General features: G+C 46.8%; 2 protein-coding genes across 4 annotated transcripts in view; one reads left to right on the top strand and one right to left on the bottom strand.

Moving 5' to 3' along the window:
* The window catches only part of LOC126547704 (pappalysin-1-like), a 73,028-nt gene extending 71,218 nt beyond the window's left edge, over nt 1-1,810 (top strand). Inside the window, exons 19-20 of the mRNA XM_050195659.2 lie at nt 1,180-1,337; nt 1,487-1,810. Of these exons, the coding sequence (XP_050051616.1) occupies nt 1,180-1,337; nt 1,487-1,654 (326 nt within the window). The 3' untranslated portion in view covers nt 1,655-1,810. The remainder of the gene's footprint in view (nt 1-1,179; nt 1,338-1,486) is intronic.
* A 1,469-nt stretch (nt 1,811-3,279) lies between these two features.
* Cad99C (cadherin 99C) overlaps nt 3,280-13,573 on the bottom strand; it is a 224,519-nt gene continuing 214,225 nt past the window's right edge. The window contains exons 29-37 of one of the 3 annotated variants that reach the window (XM_050195647.2): nt 12,539-12,702; nt 11,078-11,302; nt 10,533-10,624; nt 10,344-10,439; nt 10,198-10,272; nt 8,790-9,047; nt 7,627-7,723; nt 4,635-4,867; nt 3,280-3,536 (exon numbers count right to left, since the gene is read on the bottom strand). In XM_050195647.2, coding sequence (XP_050051604.1) covers nt 3,386-3,536; nt 4,635-4,867; nt 7,627-7,723; nt 8,790-9,047; nt 10,198-10,272; nt 10,344-10,439; nt 10,533-10,624; nt 11,078-11,302; nt 12,539-12,702 — 1,391 coding nt within the window. In that variant the 3' untranslated portion in view covers nt 3,280-3,385. Of the gene's footprint in view, nt 3,537-4,624; nt 4,868-7,626; nt 7,724-8,789; nt 9,048-10,197; nt 10,273-10,343; nt 10,440-10,532; nt 10,625-11,077; nt 11,303-12,538; nt 12,703-13,573 lie in introns of all 3 variants that reach the window. The other 2 variants (XM_050195650.2, XM_055063323.1) reach the window with 2 other exon arrangements.

The following is a 13,573-nucleotide window of genomic DNA, read 5'->3' as shown; positions in this document are numbered from 1 at the left end:
TCGCTTGTCTGTCACGCGACGTTACGAAAACCGCGAAACCTCCCCATTTTATATGACACATGCACGCTGACTATGCGTGATTAGACCGAACAAAAAAAAATTCCCTCCTAGTCTACGCATTTCTCACCATTAGCCTTCCGCGATTGGTCAAAATGTTTTCTGGCTTTGCTATTTGTCATGCGACGTCACAAAACCACAAGAACTCCCCACGTGGAAGTGACGTGTGCGCATTAAAGATACAATAATTTGCCGAAAAAAACACTGATTTTCTTTCGGAATAGCCGGAGAATGTCCCTTTCCCGAAGGAATAGGGGATGTCTACCCACCGATTGCTCAGGCACTGGCTACTCGCAGCTGGCCGGGCGAATTGATTTATTTGCGCGTAATATTAATTTTTCTGCGGAAATATAACATTGTCGAGCTCTTGAAGCACGTATACTTAGCTCTGCTGACTCTATTAAACATGTGAAGAAAACAGTGTCAATACTTAGCGAACTATCAGCGTCCCTGTCTATTGTTCTCATACCGCACTTTTGATATTTGCCACTGACGTGCACCCTGCTATCTTCAGTGCCAAGTGACACATTCGTGACTTTGTAGCTGAATTTTGTGGCCACCAGATCAAATGCGCTAAACTCGAAGTCGTTTTCCGTGCAAATGTTACGTACGTGCTATAGGATTATGTGATCGCTGCATTCAAGATGACAGATTCATTGCTTTTCGTCTACCGGCTGCAGTCTATTTCTACAGGCTCCAGAGCAACGACCGTTAGTGATATAAGGGATACGTATAGCACGCAATGCTTCGTAAATTTCAATACAGTTTTAAAAACATAAAGCCTAAGGCTTCGGATCTGAGAGGCACAACCTATGAGAGAAGCGCCGTAAAAGGGCGGAGAGAAGGAGAGGGTGGTGTCGAGTATACGGTATACTTAGGTCCACCTGGAGCTTTCTGACGGGCGCCCCATTGTTCGGAACCCAAGCGTTTCACATTCCGCTCCATTTGAAGCGCTGCTCTCGGAGTTGGGAATCAAACCCCTGTCCTCGTGCTCAGCATTATAATGCCATAGCCACTGATACACTGCGGCGAATACGCAAATTTGATATAAAATATAACCATTAGATAGCGTCAATGGTATGTGCACGGATTCAAGCTGAAATTTAGATCGTATCGTTTAAGGTTCAACATGCAATGTGACCTGCCATCAACCAGACTACGAGCCGGTGTTTTCCCAAGACAGCCGGCATCTCTCACTGGCGCAGGCCATCGTCTGCTCTGGGGCAGGCCTTTGGCACCCGGATACGGACTCTATAGAATGCCGGCGCAAGTGTAACAAAGTAAGTGTTCGGAGTCTGACTTTTCGTGCGAGTTTGCGAATATCCGCTGATCCTGTTTGGTGACACCTCGGGAATATGAACCCGTATTAACGTGCAGCAAACGTCGGTTGTAACTCATGTCTTTTCGCGCCTCTCTTATGCCCACTCAGGAATACATAGGAGACGGCTGGTGTGACGCCGCTAACAACCAGGAGCATTGCGACTGGGATGGTGGGGACTGCTGTGCCTCCACCGTGGCTGGTCATGTGATAAAGAGCTTCCCTCCCAATTGCCCCGTCGACGAGTGCGTTTGCAAGGACCCGCGCGGCCGCCAGTGACTTGGCAAGCTCTGTGCGCTTGTGTGTGTGACGCCGCCTTGCGTGGAGGACCACTGTCGGGCTCGCTCGCAAAAGGACGTTAGTCACATCGCCACGAACTTCGTTAGCCTGAAAATAAATGAAATGTTGGGAAGTTTATTCCTCCCCATTCCTGAACAGGCCGTCTGCTGAAATGCCAACCGACGGGAGGCTCCGAGATGCAAGCCAAGCATGCGCCGGCGGACGCTGCAAAGGATCGGCTTAAGATCACTTTGTTCAAGGTATGGAATAACTCATCGTCAACCTTCCTAGGCTAACGAGCATTAAACTGACACCTGGCCACTTGCGCCCAGTGTTGGGCAGTTGGCGCTTTAAGATATCGCCTCGTGTCTAAGCGCACAGATAACTATAGCCCGTCAGAATCGTAGTTGGGAAACGCTGGAAGTGGAACCATGCATAGATATTGATGCTATAGTGCCACCAAACACGCTCACATGAACTACGAAACTGCTGACGATAGAGTTGCCCGAGCTTTGCTTTAATTCATGCGTTCGGACTGATGTAATCGTAGTGTAGCGTTTGCAGTCAACGCTAAGACAAAATTCTCACCAACTCCCAAATACTCGCAGCCGCTTACGAAGGTCCCGTGTAAGCTGGTTGAGGGATTCGATCATGGCAAAAATACACTCTGTTCAAAGTTCTGGGAGAACCCCTGATGAGATACGCTTTGCCAATATCGAAAAGTCAAATCGAATAGAAAATAATATCGAATCATGAGGCTTCTGCGGGGAGAGCTTCTTACTTGGAGACTGAAGGTTCATGTGTTGTCTTACGGGTATCTGAAAAAGGTAAGACTTCCTTCTCTTAAACTGAAAAGGGCACGAGGTAAGTCTTATCTACCCTGAACCTTCGGTGCTTCCCGCACCTTTTCTGTTAGCCCTGTGAGGCACTTGGGAAAATAAAATCAATCCAGGCCACTTCCCGATATCAGGAGCCAATTTTCGTAACGATATCCTCATGTCATTTTAAATTCTATTCGCGTTTTGCCATGGGCTCAGACGAGGCCTCGCCACCGCTCGCCACCGTTATCACTTGGATCGGCCACTCAGCTGATAAGAATTGATAAGAATGGAATAATAAATGAGCCGTTGTGAAATACGGATCCCCTCTTATCAACTTTTATTAATGATCCTAGTCCACTTATATAGAGAAATTACAGCTAGATGTTGCAATGCCAGTGAACGTAATCAGCCGATTTTATTGAGCTGTTATAGGCTAACGGATGTGGATAGAAAGACTACACTGACGTGTAACTTTCTTTGGGACACTTAAACTGCTCCCTTGGGCCGAACAGTATGGTTAATCTTATTTACAAAAGAATTTTTGCCCCTACTACGGAAGGGAAAGTAATGGCCTAAGCGAGATGTGACTTCAACTTCTAAATATACAAACAAAAGAGTAAAACTCGACCGAAAACGACTCGCTCGGACCTAATGTCGTCCTCAACTACTAACATTCGTCATAGGCGTCATGATCTAAACAGCCACTAAAAGAAGACGGTGCGTGTTTCCGATCGCTCCAAATCTGTGCGGAGAAGCACAAATGTGGCGAACAGGAATGATCGCTGTTGACACAAAGACATCATATTTAGTCGCGTATTGTCTCTACGTGTCATCAGCGTGTGCTTTAATGTTTGGCACAGGGGGCATTTTACAGTATGTACAAGTGGGCAACACAATAAATACATGTAGGTCATAGCTCTGTCGTCGTCTCAACACCCGCGATGTATTTGGACTTGTCCCCGGCGGTCGGCGCGGGTGGATGCGTCTTCAGCATGGTTAGGCCACTCAGCGTCTTCGCTGCTGGTGGCGCTGCGCCTGGACTCGGTTCCTCTTCATCCGAGCTGCAAGCATTGAAAAAGATGGCCACGCGAACGCTTAGCGAAAGAAGTGCCGTTTTCATGGCGGGAAATATTGCTGCCACAAACAAATGGACAAGCGCATGTAGCTATTCGCACGTACGCTTTGGCGATCAAGTTTAGTACGTTACCGGGTGGCACCTATGACCGACAACGTCAGGGCTGAAGGGAAGGAAAAAGCGGGTCGTTCTGCCTGAGGAAGATGAATGCTTAAGATGGAAGAGGTCAGCTTGACCTTAAGGTGTGGATTACGAAGGTGTAGTAGCTGCTGACTTCGATTGATGAGTACACACTCTGTGTGCGAGAAGTATATATGGTTGATTCCTACATTTATTTTTCTATGGCCGGTCTAAGATCGAGTGTTCTTATTTGCCACTGCAGTTTGTTCAGGAGTGTTACCGTTCCAAGAACAAGCAAGAGTAAAGGTACCTTCACGAATGGAAAAATTTCATTCAACTAAGGTGGTTAGCGCCACTTTAGAACAGCCAAATCGCATCGCTGCATCGGCAGAACGTACCCGGTGCCCACGTTACTTTTCCGCAGCGAAAACCCCAAGCACAAAGTAAGGCATGATTTGCGCTATTTCCGAACTGTGGGGCATGACGGTCACAGTTAACTTCCTCGAACCCATTCTTACATCGTTTAATACATTTTACCCTCGTTGCAAAATGATCGTGGTTGATGTTATATGGCACCATGACTGTGACTATTCTAGCGCTTGCTTTCTTACGTTCAGAAATACGACCGTTAAAATATACAATAATACGTATTGGGCCTCGTATTTACGTTCCATACCACTGTTGTGCGAAAATATCTTGAAGCTAGGTGGTCTATCCGACACTACCACTTCGGCTAGCACTTGATCTGAACAAAACATCTTTGATTTCACGTGGTGCTTTCAAAGGGCAACTGGTAAGCCATGCTGTAGATTGCACCGACTCAATTTATTCTGTGAGACTACATGTATTTCGAATTCCCTCAGAGGCAAATTTACGCACGTGACCCTAAAGACTACTGCTGTTCAATTTCGATCCGAACTAGCCCTCCGTTGATGAATAGCATGTAATACTTGCTGGCGCTCACTTGTAGGCGACGTATAAGGGGTTGCGAGTGGCGGCTGGTACGTCGTCGAAAGTTGCTGACGCACAGCTTCCCACCCGGGCGGTGGACGCATTCCCAATAGAGCTGGGTGACTCCCGCTCGTAGGAAGTGCGGCCACCGCCTAAGTAGGCCACCTCGGCGCCACCACCCTTCAGCCCGAGCGGAGACTCGTGGCAACTGCCGTCCTCGTCCACCGGAACACTCATCTGCAACACCTGCACGCACGGAGACAGTCGGCGTGTGAATCCCTGGTTTTCACTGGAGCTCATCTAACAGAGAGAGAAAAATTAAATTATGGGGTTTTACGTGCCAAAACCACGATCTGATTATGACGCGCGCCGTAGGGGGGCACTCCGGAAATTTGGACCAACTGGGGCTCCTTAACGTGCACCTAAATCTAAGTACACGGGTGTTTTCGCATTTCGCTCCTATCGAAATGCTGCCACCCATCTAACAGAGAGGCCTTGCATGTGTATACACCACGGTGGCTGTGTATGTGTGGGCCACATTGATGATAGGCCAATTGAAGGGGCCCTTAGACTAACATACTCTACTTTTCGCTTGCCCATAAATGTCTTACCCTTTACAGGTCACCCGGTTACCAGAGACTTGAATGGTCCTAGCACACGGTGCCCTGCCGTAGCAGAGTTAGTAGGGACATCTTGTGACACTTTCCCAAAATACGATGGCTTTTAATGACTCTTGCATTGCGAGAGTTGTCGTCTCGTCGAAGGAAAATCATAAAAAGACTGCACGTTAACGACTAAGTCACTGCCAGTGCTTTACACCAGCAGTTAATGAAGAAGAATCTGATATGTCACTAATGTGTTAGCTTTCTGTACCCTCTGGATAAACTCTGCGTCACAAGATGTTGCTACTAGCGTTGTTTCTTTCGCGCACTTTCCTGGTAACCTGGTATTCCGCACAATACACCTGCACAAAAGCTGAAACACCATATTTTTTGTGCTTAAGGCGTTGCGTTCTAAGCGTGCTATTACTTGCTCCTATTTGACACAAGGTGCTTTTTCTTGCATTTCTGAAAGCGAAATTCGCCATCGACCGGTTTTCGTGTACGGGAAAATGTGCTTCAAGAGAACTGTTTCTTGGCCTAGTTGGTGTCTGCTGAAAGACATAATTGCCCCAAATAAGAAACGCACGAAAAAGGTGTCGTCTTCTATGTGTCTACCTTCTTGTGCGTGTCTTATTTGTGGCATTTATGCATTTTGGGAGAATATGATAAAGCCCGCTCGGAACCTCAACAATGCGAAAGATGACAAACGAAGGTACATGATAGAAACAAGTAACTGGTAGAGCATCACTGCCATTACAGATGTGCATCGAGCGTGCCCTTGTACACACAGCGCTTGCCTTGCACTGAGTAAAAGAGATCACAGGAGAGGAGTGTTTGCAAAAGGTGAGAAGGGCAATGAACGATGTCTTTCATATGCTTTATGGGAACAGAAACATTGACGAAGGCTATCTCCGTTACCTCTCGAAGCCACTGGAAGTGGGTTGTGGAGGAGGATTGCAGATTGTGTGCACGAGAGTGACAATCAGTTCCTCTCAAATAGCGGGGTAGTCGGACCTAGTAGTGACTAGCTTTCAGAAGCCTCAAGCAACATGTAATCACGAACACAGAGAACATGTATCAAGCTCGCGCGACAGCGACACTAGATGATCCGTCGTCGTGCACAGTATGACTCCAGTGCTTACTATATGTTTTCACTCGCAAATTCAAGCCTACAGTGAGAATGTATACAGTGAGAATACCGGCCACGGCGGCCGCATTTCGATGGGGGCGAAATGCGAAAACACCCATGCACTTAGATTTAGGTGCACGTTAAAGAACCCCAGGTGGTCGAAAATTCCGGAGTCCTCCACGTATACGGCGTGCCTCATAATCAGAAAGTGGTTTTGGCACGTAAAACCTCATAATTCAATTTTTAATTTAACTATCATGCACCAAGATTTAAAAATAAGCCAATGCGACATAGCTGGACAGAACCAAGGTAATGTTGTTTGCCGTCGCTTGTGGATACTCAGATTATTTCTTGCATTCTACCTAATTACATTATCTATAGTCTTAATTAATTAATTAATTACATCACTAATCAATCAACTTCACAAATGTTATAATTAGATTAAATGTGTGAATGAGAAAATTGTAGAGCAGCATGAAAAACTCCCCATACAGCTTTCTCTTGCTCAATACGTGCTACATAAAAGCGGTTTTCCGACCGTGAAAGAAGCCCGCAAATACAAGCAAGATTCCCGCGCGACTGGCCGCTCGAGCCACTTTGAGTGTATTCGCGGGATTCTTTCACGCTCGGAAAAACGCTTTTATGTTGCACGTATTGAGCAACAGTAAAGCTGTATCGGGAGTTTTTCACGTTGCTCTACAATTTTCTCATTCACACATTTCATCTAATTATAACTTTTGTGAAGTTGATTGATCAATGATGCAATTAATTAATTAATTAAGACTATAGATCATATAATTAGGTAGAATGCAAGAAATAATCTGAGTATCTACAAGCGACGGCAAACAACATTACCCTGGTTCTGTCCAGCTACGTCGCATTGGCCTATCTTTAAATCTTGGTACATGACAGTTAAATTAAAAATTAAAATATGGAGTTTTACGTGCCAAAACCACTTTCTGATAATGAGGCACGCCGTAGTGGAGGACTCCGGAAATTTCTACCACCTGGGGTTCTTTAACGTGCACCTTAATCTAAGTACATGGGTGTTTTCGCATTTCGCCCCCATCGAAATGCGGCCGCCGTGGCCCGTATTTGATCCCGCTACCTCGTGCTCAGCAGCCCAACACCATAGCCACTGAGCAACCACGGCGGGTGTGAATGATAGCTGGAACACCCTGTACACCCAATTATTTCAGGACTGTAACTACACAGGAGACGAAAGTAAAGCTGTATCGCTAAATTAGAGCACTGAAAACCGTTCGGCAACTCGCCTGTGTTTCATATTCCTTCAAACTTGAATCGGCGTAGACTGGTTCGTATCTGGGAGCCACGCACATCCGCTTGATCCTTTCCTTGTTGGCCACGTACCTGAAGTCGAGAGACTCGTTATTCAGCTGCAGTAGTGTTCACCGGTTGTATAGTGCAATTTCAAACATCTTTTTTTTCATCCCATGGCAACTAATTATGTAAGTTACCTCAATAAAAACCTAAATTTTAGTTATAAGATGAGAGAAACAGAGGGAAAGCTTAACTTTAACCGGAAAGTTTAGCCTAGCTGCGAGGCAAGCGTCTGTCTATGCGTCCTTAGAATACAGGCTACGTTTTCGGAGTGGACATCGGCAGCGCTGGACGATGCGCGGGAAGCTAATCGGTACAGCACGTTGCTTCATTGTTTTTGTCACTCTTTTTTGCTACGACTTTAAACATTACAAAAGAAGCGCATCGTAACGTCTGATCACAGCCGACAAGCACAATCAGAGGTGAAGGTTAGCGAGCTGTAAACGCCACAGCAACGTAGTGTCTAAATACACGAGCGACCCTCCGCTTGACCATATCTTGTCACCGAAGAAATGGAACGCTCAATTCCCAGAAGTTCACTATGCAACCAGGAATTGAAGTGTGGGCCTGAACGGATCTCATTGAATCACGCAGTGCGCCTGTTTATTGCACAGCCAGACCACGAGAAAGCTTTATTAGTAGTAGTAGTATTATTATTATGATCATAATTACTATTATCATGATAAATAATTGATTGATTGATTGATTGATTGATTGATTGATTGATTGATTGATTGATTGATTGATTGATTGATTGATTGATTGATTGATTGATTGATTGATTGATTGATTGTCGTGGCTTTCTTGTCTAATAACCCTCTCTGAATGCTTCTCATTCAAAGTCATATGAGGCACAGCGATCAGGGCTGTCTTTCCGTTTCATAGTGCAGTTTACTATGCAATGCTTGACACTCTCACAAACTAAACGAAAAAGGCGCCGGCGGTATACGGGGCCTTCCTCGAGAAGGAACCTTGAATGGCTGGTTTTCACGATTGAATCACTGCCGCGGCCTGCCTCGCTCGCTGAGCCGATCGTGCGTTGCAGTATATACGCTGAGCGCCACTAGCTGTGCGTCGTTTTGTGCATCCGACCAACCGTGAGGTGGCCCACCTCGACCACATGCAGCAGTGGTAGACGATGCCGACAAAGCCCAGCACGGCGATGATGCAGGCCAGCACGATGAGCGCCGCGCCCAGGTCGCTCGAGTCTCCGCCGGCGATCTTGACGGGCCGCACCAGGTTGGGCGGCGCCGTGGGCGGCGCGTACGGCGTCCGCAGCTGCTGCGCCGTGATGCCCAGGCTGCGCGACAGGTGGTCCAGAAACGAAGACTGCGCGCTGCCGCTGCTCACCAACCTGCGCGAGCGGAGACAGCAGGATGCTGAGCCCACTGTCGGTGGCGCGGCTCTCTTTTCTAGCGCTGATACTACTGTGCCGTTGTGACTGAAGGCTGCGATTCCATGCGGCTCTACGAGGAAGCTTTAGCTCGGGCCCTCCCTAATCAAATTCATACGAGACGGATAAATGGGATAAAGCGAATACTTGGACGACCTGGTAACGCATCGCAGCAAGTCGGCGCACAAGGACCGTCCTTTCGTTTTACAGCGAAGCTGTATACCTCTACCGTCCAAGGAAATTTTCGTGTCGTTCGCGTGCTAAGAAAAAAACTCCCCATACGGGGGCCGATCCAGAAGATGGTGCAATGCCGGGCCGACCCGCGGCGGATGTGAAGCAGCCGTTAAGCACTCCCCATGCGTGGGCCGATCCCGAAGATAATGCAATACCCGCCCAACCGCGGCGGAGGTGCAGTTCGCCATTATGGGGCCCACATTACACAGCTTCGCTCGTCATCCTTCTTCACAGAGTGGAAGGGCACTGAGGTTTTTTCCGCCCTTGTGTGTCCTTGTGCACTGGCTGGCTGGGGCATAAATGTGTTCAAAAGGCGACCAATGGCACGATACCAGTTAAATTGTATTCTTTAAAAGAAAAAGTTGGTTGATTGAGTTGAACGTTTCAATGTAACACTGGGGTCATGAAAGAAGCCGCGAAAGACAGCTCCAAATTAATTTTGACCACCTGGAGTGCTTTAGCGTACATCCATAAGTCGGTGTACGAGGGTTTTTGTATTCTGCTCCCATCGAAATGCAGTCGCCACGGCCGGCAATTGAACTCGCGACCACGTGCTAAGAAACAATGCTTTATTCAATAAATCACTGCTTTATTCAATAATCACTGCGATGTTCGTAAAAGTCAGATTATAACGAGCATAATTTTATTTAGGCCATCTAACGCATCACATACCTGAACAAAATTGACGAACATCGCACGAATTAAATCGTCACCTTTAGCGTTGCCCAACTCCGCAACAAAAGCAGGTTTTCTTGCAAGAAAAGAGTTTCATGCTGAACCTAGCTACATTTTTTTTTTTTCGAATATGCTCAAACTGTGTGCTGGCTTGTCTTGGGCCATCATAACGTACGCTCGGTCTGCGGGAATCTGTACTTACATTTGAACTCGAGGATCGTTTGTAGTCAAAATTCTTAAGCTTTCCGGTTCGACCAGGTACATCCAGATATCGCTCCTGCGTCAACAGCCACGTGTTACGTCATTGTACAAGGAATCTAGAGCGAATGCACGAATACGCTCACTTACCCAGAGAAATCTGTTACTATTGTGTTGTTCCGAAGCACCTTAAGAGCAACCACCTTCTCGACGCTTGCAATGAGACGAGTCTGCTGCTGGATTATGCTGGATTGCAAAAAAAAAACATAGAAACATAGGAGAATTTGTACCAGAGCACAGATGAGCCAGTTTTTGGCTGGTCGCAAGGCGTAGTCTCACCTCATTATGTGGTCCTTCAGTTGCAGCACCTTGTCCGGTAAGACATCGCCAATCGCTAAGACAAGACGGTTCTCGTAGCGGATGAGGTTCACCTAATATCACGGAGCACGAATCAGACAAGCTACTATTTCTCATGGTTTCATTAATTAGTTAAATTACTGAGACGGTTTATAACATGCCAATTTATTGCAATTACGCGTGCTTCTTATTAAAATAATTTACGTTTAATCGTTACTCAGTGACTTCTCAAATAATAGTTGTGATCACAAAGTTAAATACCGATGTACCTTTTCTTTTATTTCAGTTTACAGGAAGGGAATAAAGGGCTATAGATGCAAAGGGTCACAACTGGTGCAAGGCTGTCTCTAAGTTCAGGGCCCTCAGAAAAGCAAGCGTCAGTGCACAGGAAAGTGGACTCATAAGCGCACTTTTTTTCTCGTTCTCTTTGATGCTATTTCAGTAAGAATAGTAATGAATGTTCTAGAATAACTGATCACTTTAGCCCAAGTGAAGCCTAGATGAAATTACAATTCTGAGGCTCTCACATAGACGTAGGTGGATTCTGTGAGTGCTCTGGCCGTCAGGTCGGGGCTGTCCCTGGCAGTGACCTTGAGCTTGAGGGGTAGCTCCACGTTTTGTAGATCATCGAATGTTTTCACGTTGCTCAGGTAGCCTGTTTGGGGGTCAATGCTGAATTTTCCATCGGGGTCACTGTCTGGAGACAGGTCGTACGCGATCTTGCCATTTGAACCAGAGTCAAGGTCTTCAGCCTGGGATACGAGCAAAGGTAAAGAAACCCTATAGCATCACTTCTCCAGGCGCGTGTCCTTACGCCGCGACATACGGCTATGCAACGTAAGCAAGCAATTCACGCGTGAACATTCATTCGGGAGAATGAGGCCGCGAGCATGCAATCACCCGCGGTACTCGTGTGACAGTGGTACTTGTGGTGTCTGGTCTCAAGAAGCCATAACGCGAGTTGCATCTTGTTGGATGGTTGACGCGGCATAGCATGTAGCATCGCCCACGCGACCAAGCGCTGAGGAAAATACGAACGTTTGAACTCAACAAATCCAGGGACTGTTGCCTTCGATATGGATGCAAAAATTACATTATGTACCGCAGCACGGTAGACGTTATGGAACACGTCGTGTGCAACCTTCGTCTTTTGTCACACCTATCGCGCTACGGAACATACCAAGTCAATACCAACTAGCCCAATTTTTCTGTTAAGGTAAAATTTACGTCACTGTTAAACTCAAACGTTCAGTGTAAATACGAAGAACAATAGCTAAAGATCACGTTCCATAAAGTGATTAAACATATGCTTTAACAACGTTATTTCCTCAACAATGATGCCGACCCTCTTCGTGGAGTTCTATAAGCACAAATTTAATTCTAAACATATATTTCCTCCTTCCTTCGATGGTGCACCAGTATCATACACTCACATCCCTTCATGGTAGCAGCCGCCGAGAAAAGTGGGCGCGAACATCTACATTATTTACCAGAATATTTGAAGCACAGTTTTATACTCCAGTCAACTCAGCCGCATCAACTTCCCCATTCTACAGCGAGATGAATTGCGAAAAGTGCTATGAATACAAAATAGTTGTTCGTACTGCAAAAAAAAAAAAAAAGAAAAGAAGAAGGTGCGTTGTAATGAACTCTAGACGACAGGATTGGAACCTACGGTACATAAATAAAACTAATTGTAAACCGAACGCAGCGCTGCGACCAACTATTCCGAGTACAGCCAAACTGACTGTAATAGAAGACATAGCTTGCTGATTGTGCTCCGATGGATATGTATAGTGAGGAGGAAACATAAACCTCGCAATGGCAACATGCGCTCTGGCTGCACCACAGATCAGAGTCACCCCCATGACTATTTCTCGATCTGTGGTCCCAACTCCAGGGAACGTACGATTATCCCTTCCTTCAACTGCGTTGGAGCCCACTGTCCAGCCCCTCTAAAGTTACTGGGGCGTGGTGACGTCACTGACCATGACTTGGATGAAGCGCGTGCCGGCGGGGGCGTCGGACGAGAGCGCCGCCAGGTAGCGGTTCTGCGTCAGCTGGCTGTACATAGGCGGCACCACGAAGCGGGGCCGGTTGTCGTTCTGGTCGATGAGGTGCACCGCCACTTGAGTAGTCAGCCGCGATGAACCTACGGCACGCGCCGCGCAGTCAGGCAACAAGCGCAAAGAAGCAACACAGGGTAACTGCAGTGCTCCTCAAATGCGCACACAGAAACGTCCCTCGTTTTAGCTTAAAGACACGAATACGCTATTAGCCTTAGTTCTTCAGTTAAGTCGTATATTTGTTCGGTAGAATGCATTGACAAACTCACGCATGGGCTCAGCTTTCACCATCGGCATATACGCACCACTAGGGACAATGCAGATGATGTTACATTCCAAGTGATTAATGTTTACCGGCTGTGTGGAGATAACTCGAATATAAACACGTTCTTCCTTCTAGAGCGAAGCTGGATCTTATTCGGATACCGAGATTTCTTCGTCTCCGTCAACAGAACAATCGGCAGAAAACCATTCCACGAATTGAAGCAAAAGATGCCTATCTCCATTGTAATTACGCATTTAAGACACAGCCCAGTATTCGTTTCAGGAAAGAAAAGCACAAAGTTAGTGTCCAAAGCACATGATAGACGATAAGACGCGTTCGAACAATAAGCCGGTAGCGTTCGCCGCATGCGTTTTCTGGTAAAGATTACGGTTGCATAAACTGCAGTTGCCGGGCAGCGGCAACTGTAGCGCACGAAGGAAGGAGTGATGTCACTACACTTCCTTATATAAATGAAGAACCTGTCTAGCAGCTTATTTCATTTGTGTTGTGATAGCGCTATGGGAAGGCCACGCATGGTTAGGACTCCCAAAGAGCAGCGTGAACACGATGACAGGGGACGGGAACAGCAACGTCAATATGCATAACGGCGTCGTGATCAGGCCAGGCCGGACGCAGTGGTTCCTGCCCAACATAAGCCACGCACCTCAGTGTTTACCACAGCGATCACAAAG

The sequence above is a fragment of the Dermacentor andersoni genome, chromosome 1 (genome assembly GCF_023375885.2).
Source record: "Dermacentor andersoni chromosome 1, qqDerAnde1_hic_scaffold, whole genome shotgun sequence".
In the NCBI taxonomy this organism is placed as follows: domain Eukaryota; kingdom Metazoa; phylum Arthropoda; class Arachnida; order Ixodida; family Ixodidae; genus Dermacentor; species Dermacentor andersoni.
The sequence above is the reverse complement of the archived record's forward strand: the minus strand, read 5'-3'. Positions and strand labels throughout refer to the sequence as shown.